Source organism: Brachyhypopomus gauderio, chromosome 9, assembly GCF_052324685.1.
Source record: "Brachyhypopomus gauderio isolate BG-103 chromosome 9, BGAUD_0.2, whole genome shotgun sequence".
Lineage (NCBI taxonomy): Eukaryota > Metazoa > Chordata > Actinopteri > Gymnotiformes > Hypopomidae > Brachyhypopomus > Brachyhypopomus gauderio.
In genome coordinates, this window is record NC_135219.1 from 26,663,413 (window position 1) to 26,684,275 (window position 20,863).

Here is a 20,863-nt window from a genome sequence, read left to right on the forward strand (position 1 = left end):
TTAGACGTGAAGTTCGAACCTTGATCTGACTGGATAACTTTGGGTAGACCAAATGTTGTAAAAAACTTAATGAGAGCCTTAACTACAGCAGTAGTTCTAAGAGAACGAAGGGGAATAGCTTCCGGGTATCGCGTGGCTGCACACATTATAGTCAAAACATACTGATGACCGTCCTTGATTCTAGGAAGTGGCCCTACACAATCAATAATCACTCTCTCAAAAGGATCGGAAAATACCAGAATGGGTCGTAAGGGAACCGGGGAGATACCCTGGTTAGGCTTCCCTGTGATCTGACATACGTGACAAGTGCGACAGTATTTTGCTACGTCTGTCTTCATCATCGGCCAAAAGAAATATCTCAACAGCCGTTGATACGTCTTTCTAACCCCAAGGTGCCCAGACATAGCCTGGTCATGAGCTACACTCAACACATGTTCTCGATAGGGTTTCGGAACAACTACTTGCCACACTGTGTTCCACTCGCAGTCGGCTTTTGTATGGCTAGGCGTCCACTTTCTCATTAAAATGCCGTCATCCAAACAATAAGCCGTTGAACGAACAGAAGCATCTACTGTATCCACCACCGAATCAAAACACTGAGACAAAGAGGTATCCTTCCGTTGGGTTTCAATTAATTTATCCCGGCCAAGGGATAATGTAGGCAAGCATGGTTCATCGTTAGAGGGAGCCGTGTTAGTACACGATAAAGAATCGCTAGGGCCAGTTACGGTCTCTTTGTACAAGTCGGCGTCCGCGCTGAGAAACGAATCAGAGAGATCCTCCACATCAGCGAACTTCCGAGCTTGCGACCGTGTCAATACACACGCCTTGAATATGGAAGGAAATTCCTCAGTCAACGACTCAAAGGCACGACTTTCTGGGACTGATACCACTTCTGGCAGAGACCACCCTTTTGAGCCAGCAAGGTCGTTGCCCAGAATAAAGGAGACCCCCTGTATGGGCAACTGTGAACACATAGCGACGCGAACAGTGCCAGTAACCAACTCAGAACGCAAGTACACATCAAAAAGGGGAACTCTCACCGCGCTCATATCGATGCCTTGTACCAGGACATCTGAACCACAACTGACAGCTCTGGACAGAGGGAGAACTGAGCTCAGCATAAAGGATTGGGCAGCGCCCGTGTCCCTCAAGATCCGAATAGGATACTGTATTACATCGAATTTAGACAAAGCCACAGTACCGTTCATCACAAAAGGTTCAAATGAGGAGTCAGAGGGAGACAAAACAGGTGGGGCATCACCATTTCCCAGAAAAGGGGAAGTCTGAATTAAACCAACGGCTTTAGGAGAGGTATAAACCTTCTACTGTTTTTTTACCTTTAACTTCGGGCAAACGGCAATCAAATGCCCGTTTTCATGGCAATAAAAACACTCGCGAGAGTCAGGCCTGACTGAAGCACACTTATCATTCGACTTAAGAGCGGCCGTGCGAACGTGCGTCCGTTCCCGCTGGGGTGAAGGGAATACGAGTTTGTGCGTAAGCACAAAGTCGTCGGCTACTACGGCGGCACCAATAACCGACAGAACCCTCTGTTCATTCAAATGCACTACCAATTTCTCAGGAGCACAGGCTTTAAACTCCTCCACCAAAATCAGCTCCTTGAGCTGTTCAAGGGTGGTTACTTTACATGCAGAACACCACTTATCCAAAAGAGCAGTCTTTTCACAAGCAAACTCTACATGTGACTGGTCTGGTGCTTTAACATGTCTGCGAAACTTCTGGCGGTAAGCCTCAGGCACCAGCTCATAAGCTTTTAACACCGCCGCCTTAACAGTGTCATAATCGGAACCTTGTTCAAGCGTCAAAGCTGAACATACTTCCTGGGCTTTTCCAACCAGCTTACAGTGCAATAACAGGGCCCACATATCCCTTGGCCACTGCAACGCAGTGTCAACACGCTCGAAAACAGAAAAATACGAGTCGACTTCATTCTCACGAAACAAAGGGACTTGAGATAGGTACTTACTAATATCAATAACAGATGGACTCGCCTCAAGGGATGGTCGCGAACTTAAGTCTGGGGAACCAACCCGTGACGACACGCGAGGAGCAGGAACAGGTGTTGAAGGGGCGCTAGATGCGCTCCTCTTGCGCGGTAACGGCACAGGGGCGGAAAGCGCCTGTTGGCTGCGTCTTACATCCATCTCCAACTCCAACTCACGCACTCTAATGTCCCGATGTGTTTCCAGTTCAAGCGCACGGAACCTCTGTCGTGACAGCTCCAAATCGAGTTCCTTTAAACGAAGGCGTAACATTGGGTCCAGTAATGGTGTACCGAAACCATCCGAATCTATACCGGACTGCGAAGTGTTAACACCAACAGCTGCCTCGTCTTCCTCAGGGAGAATTTGTTGCTTGACAAGCTCAGCGTATAACGCAGCTTTAAGCACCTTTTTGGTCACGGTGCGAGACATTTTTATGCTGAAAAAATCAGCTATCAACAATAAGTCGTCCTTATGGCACAGGTTAAACTGGTCCATAGTGGGGAACAGCGTAAACTGCTCAAAGTCAAACTTTCCAGACATAGCCATCACGCTATCGTACAGGTCCAATCATAAACCCACAAAACACACAAACACACCCCCCCAACAGAAATGGACGAGCCCCCAATTCTGTTACGTCCCGGTCTAGGCTACGGGGTATAACAGCAACGAAGACGAACTCAGGGAAATATGCGGAAGTGAATCGGGGTTGTATTTACATGTGTGCATTTATTTTATACAGTAGAGGGCTGATTTCTCAGGAACCGACAGTGCTTAAAATAACAAACAATAATCCAACAACCAACAAATAAACACAAAACTGCAAATAAAAGAGCGTCGTGTTCCCTACTCACCCAAACCACAACCAAACCAAATGTTACGTACAATAATTACAAGACGTGAGCTTTATACAGCTATGTATATATATATGTATATGTACATGTATTTTATCCAACAACCAGAACCGAATGGGGCAAAACCAGAATCAATATCGACAAACCAGATCAAATCGGTACACAGAATTCGAATATACAGCACACCAACAATATCGCAACAATGCACGCTCTCTCTACTCTCCCCTCCTCGTCCCTGCCGACTCTGCGCGGCCTTATCCGAAGCTGATGGCACACATCACATCTTGTCCGCCAATCACCTGGGGGGAATCCGGAGGTAAGGCGTGGCGAAGAAGTTAGGGACGAGAGGGTGCGGCGGCATCCCGAGGACGACAGCGGAGCAGCAGCTATATAACAACAACTATACTATAACAACTAACTATATCAACAACAACACAAGGCACGCAGGGCCGTAACAGTCACCAGAATGTTCTCTAGAAGAGGATGCAGAAGATGAAGTTGATGGGGAGTTTAGGCTGTCCGCTGATGCTACTAACTCTAAACTTGTAGAATGCAGTGCAAAGAGAGAACTCGCTGAAAGAGAGTCATCTGACAAGTATACCAACTTGACAGTGCTTCTGTCTTGTATATCTTGTGTTGACATTAAAGTCATGAATTCATTGTTGAACTCCACATCCATGTACTGAAGTCTAAAGTCTCTTTCTTGTAATTCCAAATGTTTGGCGAATGTTCTGGCACAACTCCTCCATAGTGTCTGGCATCCCCAAAGAAAGATCAAGTCTTCTAAAGTCATGATCTTCAACAATGATACGGAGCTTCACAGATGTCATTCTTAATCTAAGACAAAATGTACACAACAGTGGTTATGATTCACATGGAATTTCAGAAGTCCGGTTGCAAAGGAAAATAAACAACCATTATATTTTCTTCATTTTACTAGAGCGTAACACTATCATGAGCTAATACACACACACACACACACACACACACACACACGCATTGTGCGGTATATAATCACTCTCTCCAGCCACAACGGTTTAAATAGCCTAAACGTTTCCGGAACGCAGCACGGTCGTTAATTGTTTCTCAAGGCACGCTTTTTATTGCTGCGCCGCTAAACACACATACAACAGAACGCAAATCTAGCTTGCTGAGAACGAGGGACATTATGAACCAGAAATTCTACCAAACATTAAAGTAAAAGATGATGCCCCAAAGGACATTTTGCCAAAGAAAGGAGCTGTGCATGTTGTCAGGAAGTACATAGGGTTTAAAAGGTTGGACGTGGACAGTCACTTACTGGAAATGCTGTCGAGCAAAAGTTGTTGTGGCTGGTGGTAACAAGAGCAGTCTACTGCACCATCCATAAAGCTAGAATATATATTAAGTTAAAGGCATAAAAAGTCATAATCTAACCTTTTGTGAGTATAAATCTTTTCAGAGTCACCATTCGCAGGCCTCCAATGTTGTAGTCTGCCAATGGGTACAGGTCATCAAGGGCATCAACCGGAGTAAGTGAAACTTCTAGTGATGGCACCAACTCGAAAGCCCTAAAATGCTCCCTATACCAAGCATTTAATTTTCTCACAAACACCATGTGTTCTCCACAACAACCATCTGGACAATTTCAGCAAATTCTGACAATCCACCAGCTGAGCCAAGAACAACAATCATGCCACATCTGTAATTTACACCTTTAAAAGAAGCATTCTTAGTGAGATTTACATGACTGAGACTGGGATAAGTCCAATTGAGAACATCCACTACAGCCTGATTCAAAATTTCAACAGGGACAGATGAGACAGCTGAGACAATCAAATGAGAATTGTCTACCGAGGTTGACTCCATGTGATGGCCCATCACGAACTGATGTTTTACTGCCATTGACAAGAGTATGTTTTTAAAGCAACGTGTGTGACGAACAACTTGCTTAAAAAACTGTGCTTTGCCTCAAATCTTAGCGTCCACACCCCTACTAATGGGCCAAAGCATCTGATCAAATGTGGATAATGCTCACACTTGGAAAAACCTCTTGCCACCTAGTCCTGTGATCACAAATTTTGCTTTCAAGAAAAGCAATTGATTCTTCTGTGTGGACTGGTGCAACAACTAATTCCACAATGTCTTTGAGGTCTAAAATGACCTGCCACACTGGTTCATCTTCAGGCACATACTGTCCAACCAAGAATGGGAGAAATCGCAATAGACTCCAATTTTCATGGGCATTGCCACCAACACTTTTGCAGTGTGCAAATAAGCGAGGAATGATATGAGGACGATTCCTTTTGTCTGTCCATTTGTAAGAAAATTTCTGGATGAATTCATTGAGATTGTTGAGAGTGAAATATCTCTTGGAAATCAACAAATTGAGGCAATGTGCCAACTCAACTGGCAATATGCCTTCAAATATGTCATGTGCAATATCAGGTGGGTAGCCAACATTAACGTCAAAATGTGAAAGATGTGTAGACAAAACACACGGCCTTTTTACTCCACAACAAGCCTTTTCAGTGTCCTTTGCTGTTCTGACATGTAGTTCATGACTCTCTTTGATTCAGAGGGAAAACACACCAGAACTGACTTCGCACTTCTGAATTTCTGATTTCCGTGCCATGCAAAATCGGCATATATATTCACCTGAAAAATTTGACAAATCCAGCAATTCCATGTGCTGCCAAATTGTCTGCTATAACATTCTGCACTGTCCCTTTAACAAAACTACCAAGTTGTGCAATGAAAATTCCATGACTTTCCAATACTGCAAGATCTTGCAACAGGGGCTCTAGAACCTTTTCATATCCATAGGTCTTGACATCATCTGCTCTGCACAGTAAAGCCAGATAAATAGATGATAGAGAGGAATTGCAATGTGATGGTAAATTGCTGAGATTCCAATACACTGCACAGACTTTGTGCTTTTTTCTGGACGTGCCTAACGGGTTACAGATCTCAGTCATCTATATACAAGTTCAGCAAGATTCGCAGTTCATCTCCTGACACAAAACTGTTGCTCTTGAAATTCAATCCATCACGAAAAGACCTATATACAGCTTGTTGTCCTACCTCTGATAGCAGGTGACTGTCTAAAGCTTTATCAAGAATGTGATTATTGCCTAAAAGCAACTGTAAAGCCCTTAACAGTGGAACATATTGCAGTGTTCTCTTCTTTTTGTCATCTAATATGTATTCAACTGGTTCCACAATTTTGAAGTTTTCTTTGTAGTACGTTTTACGCTTAAATGATGTCGATAGAGGACAACTTTTACCAATTGCCTTATAAATTGGATTAGAGGAACACTGTGCTGCCACTGCTGGAGTGCAGTAGCGCCACCAGCCCACTAGGGGAGCAGGTGGACAGGTTAACCTAAGTTTCTGCAATTGAATAAGAAGTTGAAAGAGCCTGAACTGGTAGCGTCCAGGTTCACAGGCTGAACAGGTTGTTGTTCTCAAAGTTAGTTTTACACAGAGCATGGGAAATATATGCCTGTAAGTATGAGTACATTTTAAGTTCATGTAGAGTGATGTAATGTAGTTTGTAGTCTTGTTTATGTTATTACGCAGTCGTGCTCATCAATGCTAATGGCGTTAGCTTATCTATGGGAAAACCCATTATATGTTTGCATCGAGCTAGCGGGATGCATGCTACCTATTGTTTATCCTTTATGGGAGCTATGCCAGTTGTAGTTTAAGACAGTGGAGCTTTAATTTAGATTGTGAAATGTATATATTGCGTGACTATATGCATATTATACTATGTTCTCTCTTATGTTTGTAGTTTTACAGTGCCTTCATTATAGAGTCAAATAAACCCTACTACGATTGTGGAAAACCTCTGCCTCTTATTTTGAAGAACTGTTATCTATCTGCATAACTGGACATCCAAGTACAGCGAGGGCAGAATAAACACAGAGCAGATGCAAGTTCTTCTGCGACTGACCTGTCAATTTTCAAGTTATATTTGTTTAGCGTATTCTGTATTATCTTTATGGTACTCTGTACAGCAGATGTGCTTAGCAAGTACACAAGTTCTTCCAGCAATTCTTCATTTGCCGTACTTGGCACATGAAAAACACTTTCTTGCTTTAGTAACACTGCTGCCAATTTGTGTTCTATTATTTGTGTTGGATTATCGGGACTATCTGCATCAACTTCACTGTGATCATCTGAAGAGGCAGGCTCACATTCTGCAGCACTTTGGGGCTCAGCATCAGCTATGAACTATTGTTATGTACCTTGAACTACAACTGTTTTAAAGTCTAGCAAGGAATGGGGGTTGTGTTTGCGACTTTTATGAGACTTGAAACTACAGTCTTTAAACATACAAGAAACAGTCTCATTATTTCTTAAATGATGCCCTATATGCACAAAGTAATCGTGTTCTGTCCCAAGTTCACTGAACGCACATAGATGACACTGAAATGAGACCACTGCTCCAGGCGGCTTTGAGGGACTAGTGTGATTCCTAGACAAGTGTGTTGAAAGTGAATTCCAAGTTTTGAAAGCACAGGGGCAATCTGGATAAATGCATTGTAAGTGATGACCATGTCCAAAATGACCATGCTCTAATTTATAGTGCTTAAGTAGTTCTGCTCGTTTAGACACTACAATGCCAGAGCTTTTACACCGATACATTAACTTGACAAACATACAAAAAAGACAAGAGAAACATACAAACAGAAAGTCAGAAGTGCCCTATATACATGAATCAAAAGTCTTTTTGATCAATAAATTAAGTAAATAAAATTAGATCACAAAAATGCACTTACCAGAGACTTAGGGCATGCCACAGAATCCTTAAAAATGGCACAAAACAACCTTGATAAGCTTCAACCTATGGAAAAAATTACAGTCACATACTACAACTAGCAATTAAATAATGTATCTAATACATTTTAAGTATAAAAGCTTATTAAAAATTATTATTATAATAATATATTATTATTATTAAAAAATAATATATTATTATATATTATTATATAATATAATATATTATTATATAATATTATAAAAAAATTATCTTATTAAAAATGTTTACTGCAAATATATTAACATTTTAACATTTTTCCAATATGGGAAGACATAAGAGTATATTATTTTGACAGAAATGTATTAGGCTTAGGGTTATTATTATTAACCCTAACCTAACCCTATATATATGTCAGTATACCACTTTACATAAATGCACTTAAGGCAACCGCCATCTTATTAATTATGCCAAGGGATTACATAAGCAATATACATTTGTAAGTGTGCTTGCGTACACAATTATATATGAAAAGTTATTTTCTGATTAAAATAATGAGCCATACCACTCTTATGGCATATGGAGAAATCTAACCCTAAGCCTTTAACACTTAAGTTAACAGGCTCGACTATGCTGAACGAACGTTCCTCTGACAAAAGTTTAAATGATTACACTTAATTCTGATAGCGCAAAGTCGAGCGACTGGTGCTGAAGGGACCGAAAGTTGAAATTAATGTTAAACCTGCTTCATGGTGCTAGGAGCCCACTAGCTAGCCAGCCAGCTAGATTAGGTTACCTAAGATAGCTAGGTTAGCGTGCTCATAGCTCTAATATTCGCAAAAAAAGGCGGTGAATATCCAGTCAAACTTCAGCCTCGTCCGTTTTCTATCATACTGATTTGTGTTGGCGTCTATAACCATCAAAACACGGTACAATACACATTCTTTTACTGTAACTGTACGATGACAGCAGCAAAACGGACTGCAGCGCACTGCAGAAAATGGCGCCGTTACTTCGGGAAAAAGCTAGCTAGCTAACGTAGCTAGCTAACGTAGCTCGCTAACGTTAACGGCTGTGTTCATGCGCATACTTAGACAGCACATCAAGTGACATTTACTTCCACTAAAATTAAGAATACATAATTAAATTAAAAAACGAACATTTATAATTAAAACATTTCAATCACCTTCATTAAGTTTTATGATTATTTGACTGAAGCTAGCGGACACTGAGCCAAGCCAAGTCCTCCTTTCACCTTAAGTTTTTGGAATCAAATTCCATTTATCTACATTAATGTCATGAATATGTTATATGCGTGCCCATAACAAGAAACAACAAATAAGATGACAAAGTCTTCTTTGCAAAAAAGCAAAAAGCTTCTCTGAGGTAGATGTAGAAAATGGCGACCATCAACCCGGGAAAATATGTTTTCCTGGGCGCATGCGCAGTTTGGTTACCAAGACCCAACATAATTATTTCTAATTCACTTTAAGCATGTTTTATACGCTTACTATAATGTTTTTTGACATTGCTTATTATTATTAAGTTGAAACAAAAACACATTTAAATTTAGAAATCATACACAATTTCATAATGTTCAATTTACTAAGGCCCAAGTTCATTTTTTTCAGTGTAAAAGCAGATCTAAACAGGAATGTTTTGAGACTGTTCTTAAAACTATGCAGGGATGAAATGCCTCTGAGCTCTTCAGGAAGAGAATTCCAGAGCTTTGGGCCATAGTGGCTAAAAGCACCCTCGCCAATCTTTAATCGACTTTTAGGAATCACCAGTAGATTACTGTTTGAAGACCTGAGAGACCTGACTGGAACATATCTAACCATCATTTCACTGAGGTAAAGAGGGGCAAGACCATGAAGACATTTAAAAACCATGACTAGAACCTTAAAATCTATTCTAAAGCTGACAGGTAACCAGTGCAGTGAGTGGAGTGCAGGTGTAATATGATCTTTCTTTCTCCTGCGGGTCAGAAACCTTGCAGCCGCGTTCTGAACTCCCTGTGGTTGTGAAATGGAGCTCTTTGGAAGAGCAGATAGAATAGAACAGCGTTACAATAATCTAGCCTTGATGTGATAAATGCATGGCCAAGTTTTTCACTGTCAGCAGGAGAGAGCATATCTCGGACCTTAGCAATGTTTCGAAGGTGAAAGTAAGCTGTCTTGCATGTAGTCATAATGTGTGATTTGAAGCTGAGCTCATTATCAAAGGTGATGCCCAGATAGATAGATAGATAGATAGAATAAGAAATGTACAAAGAGCAAGATTCAAGTGCTTTGATGCTCCTACATGAGAAAGTAAGGTGTACTTGATGTTTTAGAAAGCAAATTAGCAACGGCATCATAATGCTAATTTCCGCTAGCAAGTCTATGGGATTTCCCATATAACATTCAATCAATCAATGAATCAAAGTTTATTTGTATAGCGCTTTTAACAACTCAAGTTGTCGCAAAGCAGCTTTACAGGGTTTACAAGGTTATATAACATTAGCATCAAGCTAATTGTGCCATATAATTTTTAGCTAAATACACGGAAACATAAAGTGTTCGATTACTACAAATATTATATAGTATAGTATTGGAAATATACAAAGAGCAAGATTCAAACTATTTTATTTATTTATTTTTACGGAGTGTCTATTTGCACCCGGGTACAAGTAGCATTTGCCACACAGCGAGGCTATTTTCACCCCTTAATTAAAAAAAAAGAAAGCGAACCCATCTGCGCATGTCTACCAATGAATGCGCGGGAGCGAAAAGGCGCAAATTTAAAGGAACCGAAACGGAGACAGTAGGAAACGGTAAGCAGAATTTGGTTAATAGTTATGTATAAAGGTCCATCACTCAATTTAACTTTACATTTTAAGATATATATTTAAGAAATAGTGTGAGAATTATTATCCAACGAACACTGATATATTTTTGAGCTAATAGGAGCATAATAGTGGCGAACGTAAAGTGTTACCGGGTGGGGGGTGTAAAATGGACACAGCGAGAAAAAAAAGACAGATTTCAAGTGTGCAGAAACAGTCTAAATGGTCGTTTGAACTAACCTAGTGAAAACCGGGACATTAAATGATTTTTATTTTTTGCCGGGACCGAATATTAAAAAGAAGGAAAACCGGGACAGCGACGTGAAAACCGGGACAGGTGGCAACACTAACTGGCGCTACAGAGCTTGGAGGCGGACACAAACGCTGAGGAGAGCGAGATTTATTAAGAGGAATGATCATGATCAAAGTCGTTCAAACAGGCAGGGGTCATAACGGGCGAGCCATCCAGGTTTGACAAATAAACAGGCATGACGATACTAAGAATTAAACTAAGACACCGAACGAACACTTTAAACCAAACACGGGGTAAACGCATACAAACTAGAAAATCAGGCTACAGAAAACACAGACGACTGAGCAACGAAATGAGTAGAACTCACAGACCAGGAAGCGTAGAACACTGAACAAAGAGCATGAATAACAAGAGCACAACACGACCAAAGAGCATGAATAACAAGAGCACAAACTAACCAAATAGAACAAAACAACCAATAACCGATAAGTGAAACACTGGGACTATAAATACACAGAATTAAACTAGACACACACAGAACAAAACTAGACACACAGGTGAAGACACTGATGACACGGGCGTGTCAGACGAGGGGAAACCATGGAGACAGACAGAGGACAGGAACCCGAAGTGACAGAGAGGGGGCGTAGCCCTACGTGACAGTCGCATTGCTATCTTACAAAAACAATTTTGTCCAGTCTATTTTTTGAGTTTTGTGTAAAATTATATAATTTTGTCTTTTTGTTCTCTATTTTTGTGTTGTTTCAGTACACACAAAGGACATGAATGTGTATAACAAAAGATGTACAGTCCTTTTAAATTAAGGTTTTTGCATGACAGAGTCAATATGCCAGACTTATAATGTAATGACTATTTTATATAAGCTAATATTTGTGTTTTCTCCCAAGAAGGAAGAAAAGCTAAAGAACATTTGTGAAGGATACTCCTTCGACAGTAGTGAGGAATTCCAGAGAGCACTGAGATTATGGAGTGAAGAGGGCTACCATCCAATGCACAAAATTAAAATTTATTTAAACATGATGTAAATAATAAAAACCCCAATTTATTTCTTTAAAAAATGTACAAACCATCCAGAAAAAATGAATTAAAAAGTCAAATCTGTCTTCTGCATTCTGTGAAATTAAATAAAATTAAAGAGGCTGATAATGTACTGGCAGGAAGAATATTTGTATACATCATACTGTAACGCTGGCGACTGGGTGAAGGACGAGACACAGAATCCTGTTCGCTACAGACGTTACTTTATTTGTCTTTACACATATAGCGCAGATAGTGCACGTTTAACACTCATATAGAGACACGTAGACTCAAACAACGACGAGCACAAGACACTGCGCGAACGCACATTAAATAGACAAACTACATAAACCCCATGTGATGACGAGACGAGCCACAGGTAAAACGAATTATCACAGGACGCAACCGCACCCACGGAGATCCACTGACGCAGACGACGTAAACACACGCCCAAAGGGAGGGGTCGGGGACCATAACGTGACACATACAATGTGGTGTACATATCAGGGTGCTACAGACAGATATTAACTTGTGTTACATTTTGTTTTAAGATTATTTATCACTGGCAGTGTATATTACATGTAGTATTTACCATGTGATTACTGCCATTAGCGGTAAGCGACTTAGGATAATTAAATTGCTATTTAAATTCTAAACATGGTAAAGAAAAAGACTCACAAGTGAAAAACAAAATTCAAACAGGTCTACCCCATAACCCCAAATAAAAGTATCTTCACTTCTTGTAAAATAATTTGTAAGTAAAATGGAACACAAAAGAATAGTACTAATCTTTGATCAATCAAAATGTTGGGTGCAAATAGTACACACTGCTACGTATAGCCGGGTGCAAATAGCACACACTGCTATGTACACCCGGGTGCAAATAGCACACACTGCTATGTACACCCGGGTGCAAATAGCACACACTGCTGCATATACTCGGGTGCAAATAACACATACTGCTGCATATACCCGGGTGCAAATAGCATCTGCCTTATTTTTATTATTTGGCAGGACTCATTAGAGAAACAGTCGTCTCTACGTCTGCTGCTACGTGCGCTTGAATTGTAACTTTTGAAACACGAGTCTACATATGTTCTGCTGTTTGTTGTAGGATCGGTAACATATACAGTCTGCTTGTAACTTTGAGTTTACCGTGAGGTTGTGTCGCTTGGGGGTTGAGCCGCTTCCGCTGCATTCCAGATCATTACCAAAACAATGGGTGTTAATCCCTTCACAGCAGGGGAGTGGGCTACATGGACCTTACGAAGCCTTGTGAAATTTTTCGCGGCCGTAGGAGGACTAGTGTTAATACAGAGGGTGCATTAGACCAGGGGCTCATCTCCTGTTTCCAAAATGCATCAATGACTGCTTGAGAAACTGTTCTACTTTGATACTTGAAGGAAAAAAACATGCTCAATAAAATGTAGGCTACTCGTGTTCAACGGTTTATTCAGTTAAACATGAATTTGTAAGCCTACATACTGTACATTAAAAGGGGTTGATAACATGTTTATTCAGCAAAACATGATATTTGAAATGTAAGCCAACATTTAGTACATTTAACCTCATGGACGTATGGGGGGGACACCCCACTTTTTCAAAAGCCGGTTAAAAAGAAATATTTCAATAGCGACGAATCTAGCACTAGGACCATGCAGAAAACGACCGCTCCGAGCTCCGTTCTGGTAGCACTTTACGTTCCTAAAAATGAATTTTCCATGAAGCAAACTTGGCGACTTCGTGGCTGCATCCACGTATGATTTGTAATTCACAGATTTGAAAACTAGATAATAATGTAGAATAATATGCAGTCATCCAGAACAAGGCTACTAATTATGCTTGAAACTGAGATCAGAATTGCTTTCTTGGGGGTTATAATCACTACATCACTCTATGACAAGACATCACACAGCTTCCAAGTTTAGGACAGTCTACATAGTAAATTGACAAACTATTTATTCAGGTTTGTGAAAAAGTGGAATAACAGTTACAGTTTAGTTAACATTTGTTTGTTAACATTTGTTATTGTTCCAGAGGTTTATTCAACACAGGTCTCACCATCTTTCCTGACCTGACCAGGATCCAGTCTGATGATTCATCCTTTATTTTGTGAGCAAAATTCCTTAAAAATCTAAGCATTTGCATTTGGATTTTATCCTGATACAATTCTATCCACATGCATTTACATTTTGCACTCAAATGTGCCTCCTGGAAGTGCAAAACAATTTTAAAATGTCAGTATACACAAAGCAAAGCCAAAAATACAACTGCAAATCAGAAAATATGACAACAGCAAAACGGCAAAATCAAAAGCAGTTTTACATTAATTCAAACCTGAAAGAGCATCACAGGCTCATTGCTAATTAAACATCACAGGCTAATTGAATTGGGTGTTGGACCAACGAAAGGAAAAAGATTCTCAGTGTGAACACAGACACCCGGTTAATGTTCATGAGTCAATCAATCAATTATTTATTTAGTATGTAATTATTTATTTAGTATGTATAATAATTATAAATTATTTATATGACGCTTTTTACAACAGTTGTTGTCACAAAGCAGCTTTTACAAGTGCCGAGTCCTAGCCCCCAGTGAGCAAGCCAAGGGAGACAGTGGCAAGGAAAAACTCCCTAAGAACATGAGGAAGAAACCTTGAGAGGAACCAAGACTGAGGGGGGATGGGGAGGGAGGGGGACCCAGGGGGGACCCATCCTCCTCTGGCTGACGCCGGTCACCATGACAACAATTTAAAGAGAGAAAAACAAATAAAAGATGTGAGGGATAAATAAAGTCCATATTGGTGTGTATTTATTTACATGAGATCTTAATGTCATTTCTGTTCAGTCCTAAACATCTTGATGGTTGGTAATGTTAGTCATAGCAGAGGAGAAGTCAGGGCAGTGAGAGGGCCCAGGGTAGTGGGTTTATCCTTCATACACACTGGTTAGTCAGGACAGTGGGTTGGTCCTCCATCATATCTGGTTAGTCAGGGCAGTAGGTTGATCCTCCCTCATATCTGGTTAGGCAGGAGGTGGCCGGCCCAGGATGGATCTCTGGAAAGGCTCGTCTCTCCTCATCTCAGTGTTCCTCGAGTAGGCGGGCAGCCATGTGGAGAAAATAAAACAGGGAAAATTAGCTCTGTATGAGGTCATATGCAACAGATGAAATTGTAAACAGCAGCAACTGTAGCAGCAACTCCGGCATTAAGTTAAACTATTACAGCCTAGCTGAAAAGGCAGAACCAGAAGGTAACACAGACTTGGGGGCATTCTGAGGCATTGGCATCCTTCCACTCCACTGTCAACAAACTTGAGTGACCACGAGCAATGACAAGATGACAGCACCAGCACCCCAGTCTACCATAAAACCCTTCGCCTATGAACCCCTGGATCTACACCTTTATCTAAGGGGGGATATTAATTATCAAACGCTAAACTAAATAAGTGGATTTTCAACCTAGACTTAAAGATTGAGACTGTCAGAGTCCCGGACATATTCTGGAAGGTTATTCCATAGTTGGGGGGCCTTATAAGAAAAGGCTCTTCCCCCTGCTGTTACCTTATGGTTGGAACTAATAAGAGGCCAGCACCCTGTGATCTTAGTGGACGTGGAGGTTCATAATAAGAAATATTATGGAGATTATTAAGAATATTAAGGAGATACATAGCCTTGATCTGTTATCTCTTGCTCCTGCACTCCCTGGTTTTGCTTAGCTTCTCTGTCTCGTCTCAGTACCCTGATGCTGCTCTCGAATTTGAACAAAGAAAATGGGATTAGGTAGTCTCTCAATGCAAATGACACAATTCTTTCTATGAGAAGTCATGGTGCAGGAGAACCCATGTGGTCTGTGTCTGTCTCCCTGGAAGATTTTGTGGACATGTATTAATTTGGAACTTTGATCAATGGGTTTCTGCTGATTGGATTAGGCATTGCCCTGATGTATCAGGAAATTAAAAAAGTGGGTTCAATAATTGAACACCCGCGGAAATTGCCCAGCATGATTGATGCGATAGGTAGCGCTGTCGGAATGCAGACTGTAACTGTTAGTAAAAGCTTGGATTCGATCATGGAGGAACTCACTGCTTTACGTTTGAAGTTGGATCAGTTGGGAGACTGCTTACTTAAGAGGAGTTGCTCATTCTCAAGGACAGGTTCCTTGCTAAATTCTTCGTTCTCACTTATCTACGTTGGTGCCCAAACAAAATTCTCCCTGAAGCTCGTTGTTTTGGTTACCTGCTCCTTCCCCCACACAGAGACTGTCAGAGATGGGTCTCGCCATCCACTGCGAACTTTCACACAAAAACTGCGTTCCAGGCCTCTGGCTCCCCCCTCCCCCGTCTAGATTAATCACACCTCTCACTGCTTGACTGTCTGTGTTGTCAGTGTTTATATGTGCTATAGGGATTTTTTGTGTGCTCACTGACTGTTGTCCTGTTGCAAGAATTATTTGTGATCATATATTTTTGCATCAAAATAAAATCAAATATATTTGTATAGCGCTTTTCACAACATATGTTGCATCAAGGACAAAAGTTATAACAAAGCCCGCCAATCTGCTAATAGGCAGGAAGCTACCTTACCTTACCTCACCAGGTCAACTCAGACCACAGTGGCCAAACAGGAAGGCATTTGCAGACAAGGACAAACATTGAAAACATCTGCAAACAGTTACCTATGACCACAGACACAGTTACCTATGACCATAGACATAGTGCTTTGGTCAGACCAGTTTGGTCAGCGAGTTTGGATTACCAACATACAGGAGACTGCTACTGTACTGAGAGATGCAGCCACTCCTCACTCCTATGTGGTGGACACAAATTCAGAAGACATGAGGAGAAACACGGCACACCTCAGGCCTCTACCGCATATACATCTGCCTCCACAGATTGTGGGGGACACAGAACAGCAGACAGCAGAACCAGAAGAAACTGAAGGGGAGAGGATTCAAAGTCTCAGTCTTCTGGTAATCTGAGATGTTGATGCTGTAAAAGAAAAGTTGACCTGGAGTACAGACAGAGAGGGTGGACGATCGATTATTTATTTGTGGAGTTCAATGCAACCGCCACTTGTCTGATATGCAATGAGAAAGTTGCCGTGCTTAAAGAGTACAACCTTAGGCATCATACAACCAAACACGCAGAGCAGTGTGCTCATAGTGCTAGGTATGAAGGAGAGGAGAGGGAGACACGAGCTTCAAAAAGATCTTTCCCTGCAGCAAAACTATTTCCAGAGAGCAAAAGGAGAAAGTAATGCTGCAGTTGAGGCAAGCCATGTGGTGAGTGAGCTCATCGCCAGAGTATTTTAATGTATTGTGGCATGGTGTGGGAAGGAGAGGCAGTAGACAGATCCATTGTCACTGCAACACGGTTCTTTGCCTCAATAGCGTAATTACGTAAATGAGCCGTGATCACGCAGAACAGACTCAAACAACACCCAAAACATGACGGAATGACATGAATGAGATGACAACACACACACCGTAAGGAATAATCATGTCTGTACAACTGCATAAAACGACACGGGGCAACTTAAACTAACAACACTCACAATCACAACATAATCAGTAATCACACAACATAACCATAGCTATGGGGAGCTATGGGGTCTCATGGGTAGCTAGAGTTGTCTCTCATAGGACCGATGCTACAGTATGTAGCCTTTTTGAATTACTGTATGTGTACTAGAGCTGCCACAAATGATTATTTTTATAGTCCACTAATCACCGATTAATTTTTATGATTAGTCGACTAACCGGATCGTGCGTTAATTGAATATAAAATATACAGCTTATCACACTGGAATGCAACTGCTATTATATAATCATCATTAGATTTCAGCTAAAAATAAAAACAATTAAAATCATAGTTCATTAAACATTTAATGAAATAGGCAGCTTGTTGCAACAAACAATTATAAAAATAAGTATAAGGCACTGGCTTAAACAACGCAAAAATAAATACATTAATAAAGAAATTATTTTTTTTTAGGTTTTTCTTTCTTTCATTTGTCTCTGGCATCAAACGTAGCTACATGTAAATTAAATTAGGTAGGTACCTGAAACTAAGGAATTATTCACAAAAATAAAGTTTTGGTCTCACTGACATTACAGAAAACACAAATGCGTGCTAAGGCTAATGAAACAAATCGCCATCACTAATGTTAACTTTTACAGCTACCACGATAAGTAGGTACTAAGTTAACGCTCTGTTTACGCTAACTTTAGCAGCTAACTAGCGATTTAGATTACAGAGATTATGGTCCCTCTTCATCATTGTCACCATGCTTCAGGTGCTTGTGCATCGCGGTTGTGCTGCTGTGGAAGGAAAGTTCTGCCTTGCAGATATTGCACACGTTTCGGAACCCGGCTACGGAAAATGATCCCACACTTTTGAGTTCTGTAGCCGGGTGGCCATGATATCAGTCTGTATAACGTCCTGGGATGTCGTCCACTGTCTACCCCGGTTTCCACTACTGCGCATGTGCATTAGGGACAGAAAGGCAGACGCAGCAGTGGAAACTGCCGCAGCAGTTTGGAGAAAAAAAAAAAAACCACGACGCATCGACTATTAAATTAGTCGTCGACTATTTTAATAGTCGACATAATCGTGACTAGTCGACTAATCGTGGCAGCCCTAATGTGTACTTAGTTTTGTGTCTTGGTCCTCCCGAGGTTTCTTCCTAATCCCCACCATCATAGGGAGTTTTTTCTTGCCATTGTCGCCTCTGGCTTGTTCATTAGGGATCTGGACCCGTACGTTTGTAAAGCTGCTTTGTGACAACATGTGTTGTAAAAAGCGCTGTATAAATACATTTGACTTGACTTTTATCATTCAAAAATATATTAATTCATTACAATTATATGTCATTGTAATCTGAGCTTTGGTGTCAGATTTATTCCTAGTTAGTTGTGCAATTGTACTAAATAGAAATCTAAGATGACTTTATTAGTCTTTATTGGGGTATTAGGTGATGATTTTATTAGTCTCTATTGGGGTATTAGGTGATGATTTTATTAGTCTCTATTGGGGTATTAGGTGATGATTTTATTAGTCTCTATTGGGGTATTAGGTGATGATTTTATTAGTCTCTGTTGGGGTATTAGGTGATGATTTTATTAGTCTCTATTGGGGTGTTAGGTGCCTTTCTGTAGTTCAGAAGACCTTGTCCTTCAATGTAAGTAGTAACATAGGCAACATCTTGGTCTTGGCAACCATACTCACACCCTTGTTACAACTAAATGTAAATGCTGTAAATGTAAATGTATCTGCAATGCTGCCTCCATGGCCAATTAGACAAGGGAGGTGTACATAGCTGTACATAGCTGTCAGGATGACTGGGTACATTTAGAGCTCTGTACTCATTTGGCTCGATCCAAGTGTCATGTTAGACACCATACATTTAAATCTATGATTAATAATCTATAATTAAATTTACCAAAAGTGACCAGAGCATACTTCCACATCAGACTTTAACTAATTTATGTTATTCTTAGTACTATCAGACTGGCAAAAGCATATATCATTAGCTCCATTTCTGCCAAAAGTTCTTGCATCTATTTGTATCAGTTAGGGGTGAAACTGTACACAAAATAAATGGTTCGGTTCTCACCATGGTATGGACCCCGCAGTTCGGTACAAATTCGGTATGGTTGAGAAAAAAGGAAGAAGATGCAGCTTTGTTCGAAATAGCCTACTATATACTACTACACACTACTACATACTACTCATATACTGACTGGATCAGAGGGTCAGATCAAGCCCTTTTATTGGTGCTTGATCGTAAACTATGCCAAGGTAAATGCAGTTTCCATTCTATAGCACCTTTAACACAAAATGCATGTTTGGTAATGTTTACACACCTAGCTATATATGGTTATGCCCCATCCAAAAAAAAAAAATGATAAAAAAAATAAAACAATTTAATTATGATATATTAAAAATTATAAATGCCAATTGAGTTTGATATTTTTGTAACTGTTTCTGTTTTTTATTGTTATGCTAAGAGAAATTGCAGACAATCTTTACATCACTGAAATTCCTGCCAATGCATTCCAAGGTATTACCAGTGAAGTTCTCACAGTGTAAGTAGACTCAGTGACCATTTGTCTTTTTTTCCATACTAACAGCAAAATCATTTTTTTCTTCATAATAGCATTCATTTATATGTCATAACTTCCTTTGTAATAACCACAATGTAGCAGTAGCAGGGCACGAGCTCCTCTGAGAGTCTCTGTGTGGGGGGAGGAGGAAGTAACCAAGACGACGATCTTCAAGGAGAGGTTTATTTGGGAGCTGAATGTAGATGAGCGAGAAAGTAGATCTTGTCCAGTCTGAGCATGAGAAAACTACTCTGAAGTCAGCAGTCTCCCAACTGATGCAACTTTGCCTGTAGAGCTGTGAGCCTCTCCATGATCAATGCCATGTTATGAGTAATTGTCAAAGTTTGCAATCCAGCAGCTCTGCCCATCACATCAATCATGTTGGGCGGGTGTTTGATATCTGACCCCACTCTAGTAATTTTCCGGTACAGCAGGGCAATGCCTAATCCAATCAGTGGAAACCCAGTGATCAAAATTCCAAATAGATCCTCCATGTCTTCCAGAGAGAGAGAGGCGTGAGACACAATCCACGTCACGTCACTCACGAGTCAAGCACATATCCAGCTGAGAGTGTTCCGTCCTGACATGTGGGTTCTCCCACAGCATGACTCCTTGTGGAAAAAATAGTACCAATTGTGTTGAGAAACCACTTAATCAATTCAATACTTATTTAAAATTCGATGAGCAGCATCAGGGTACTGAGACGAGACAGAGAAGAGCTAAGCTAAACCAGGGAGTGCAGGAGTGAGAGAGAGTGTGACCACCTTTCGTGAAAGCCGGAAGTAATTTTGGCTGTTGGTAAACTTAAATCAGCTGAAGGGAATAATCAGTAATGTGGTTATGATGACCATGGGAAAGGTTGAGAAGAGGAATGTGTGTGAGTGGGCCTGCCCCTGCTAGGCTTGGAGCGGCTCATCATGACACCTGCATTTCATTTTTTTAAACTAAACATTAAGTGCAAGTGCATACAAATAAAACAATTTGCATGCAATGTTTTACCACTTTTGAGTAAAAATGAATTAATTCTTTGACACTAA

The 20,863-nt window shown here is 40.5% G+C and overlaps 1 protein-coding gene across 1 annotated transcript in view; it reads left to right on the forward strand.

Annotated features, from left to right (window-relative positions):
• Positions 1–20,863, forward strand: part of tshr (thyroid stimulating hormone receptor) — a 169,491-nt gene that overhangs the window by 121,074 nt on the left and 27,554 nt on the right. The window contains 2 exon segments of the mRNA XM_077018157.1: positions 13,760–13,834; positions 19,731–19,808. Of these exon segments, the coding sequence (XP_076874272.1) occupies positions 13,760–13,834; positions 19,731–19,808 (153 nt within the window).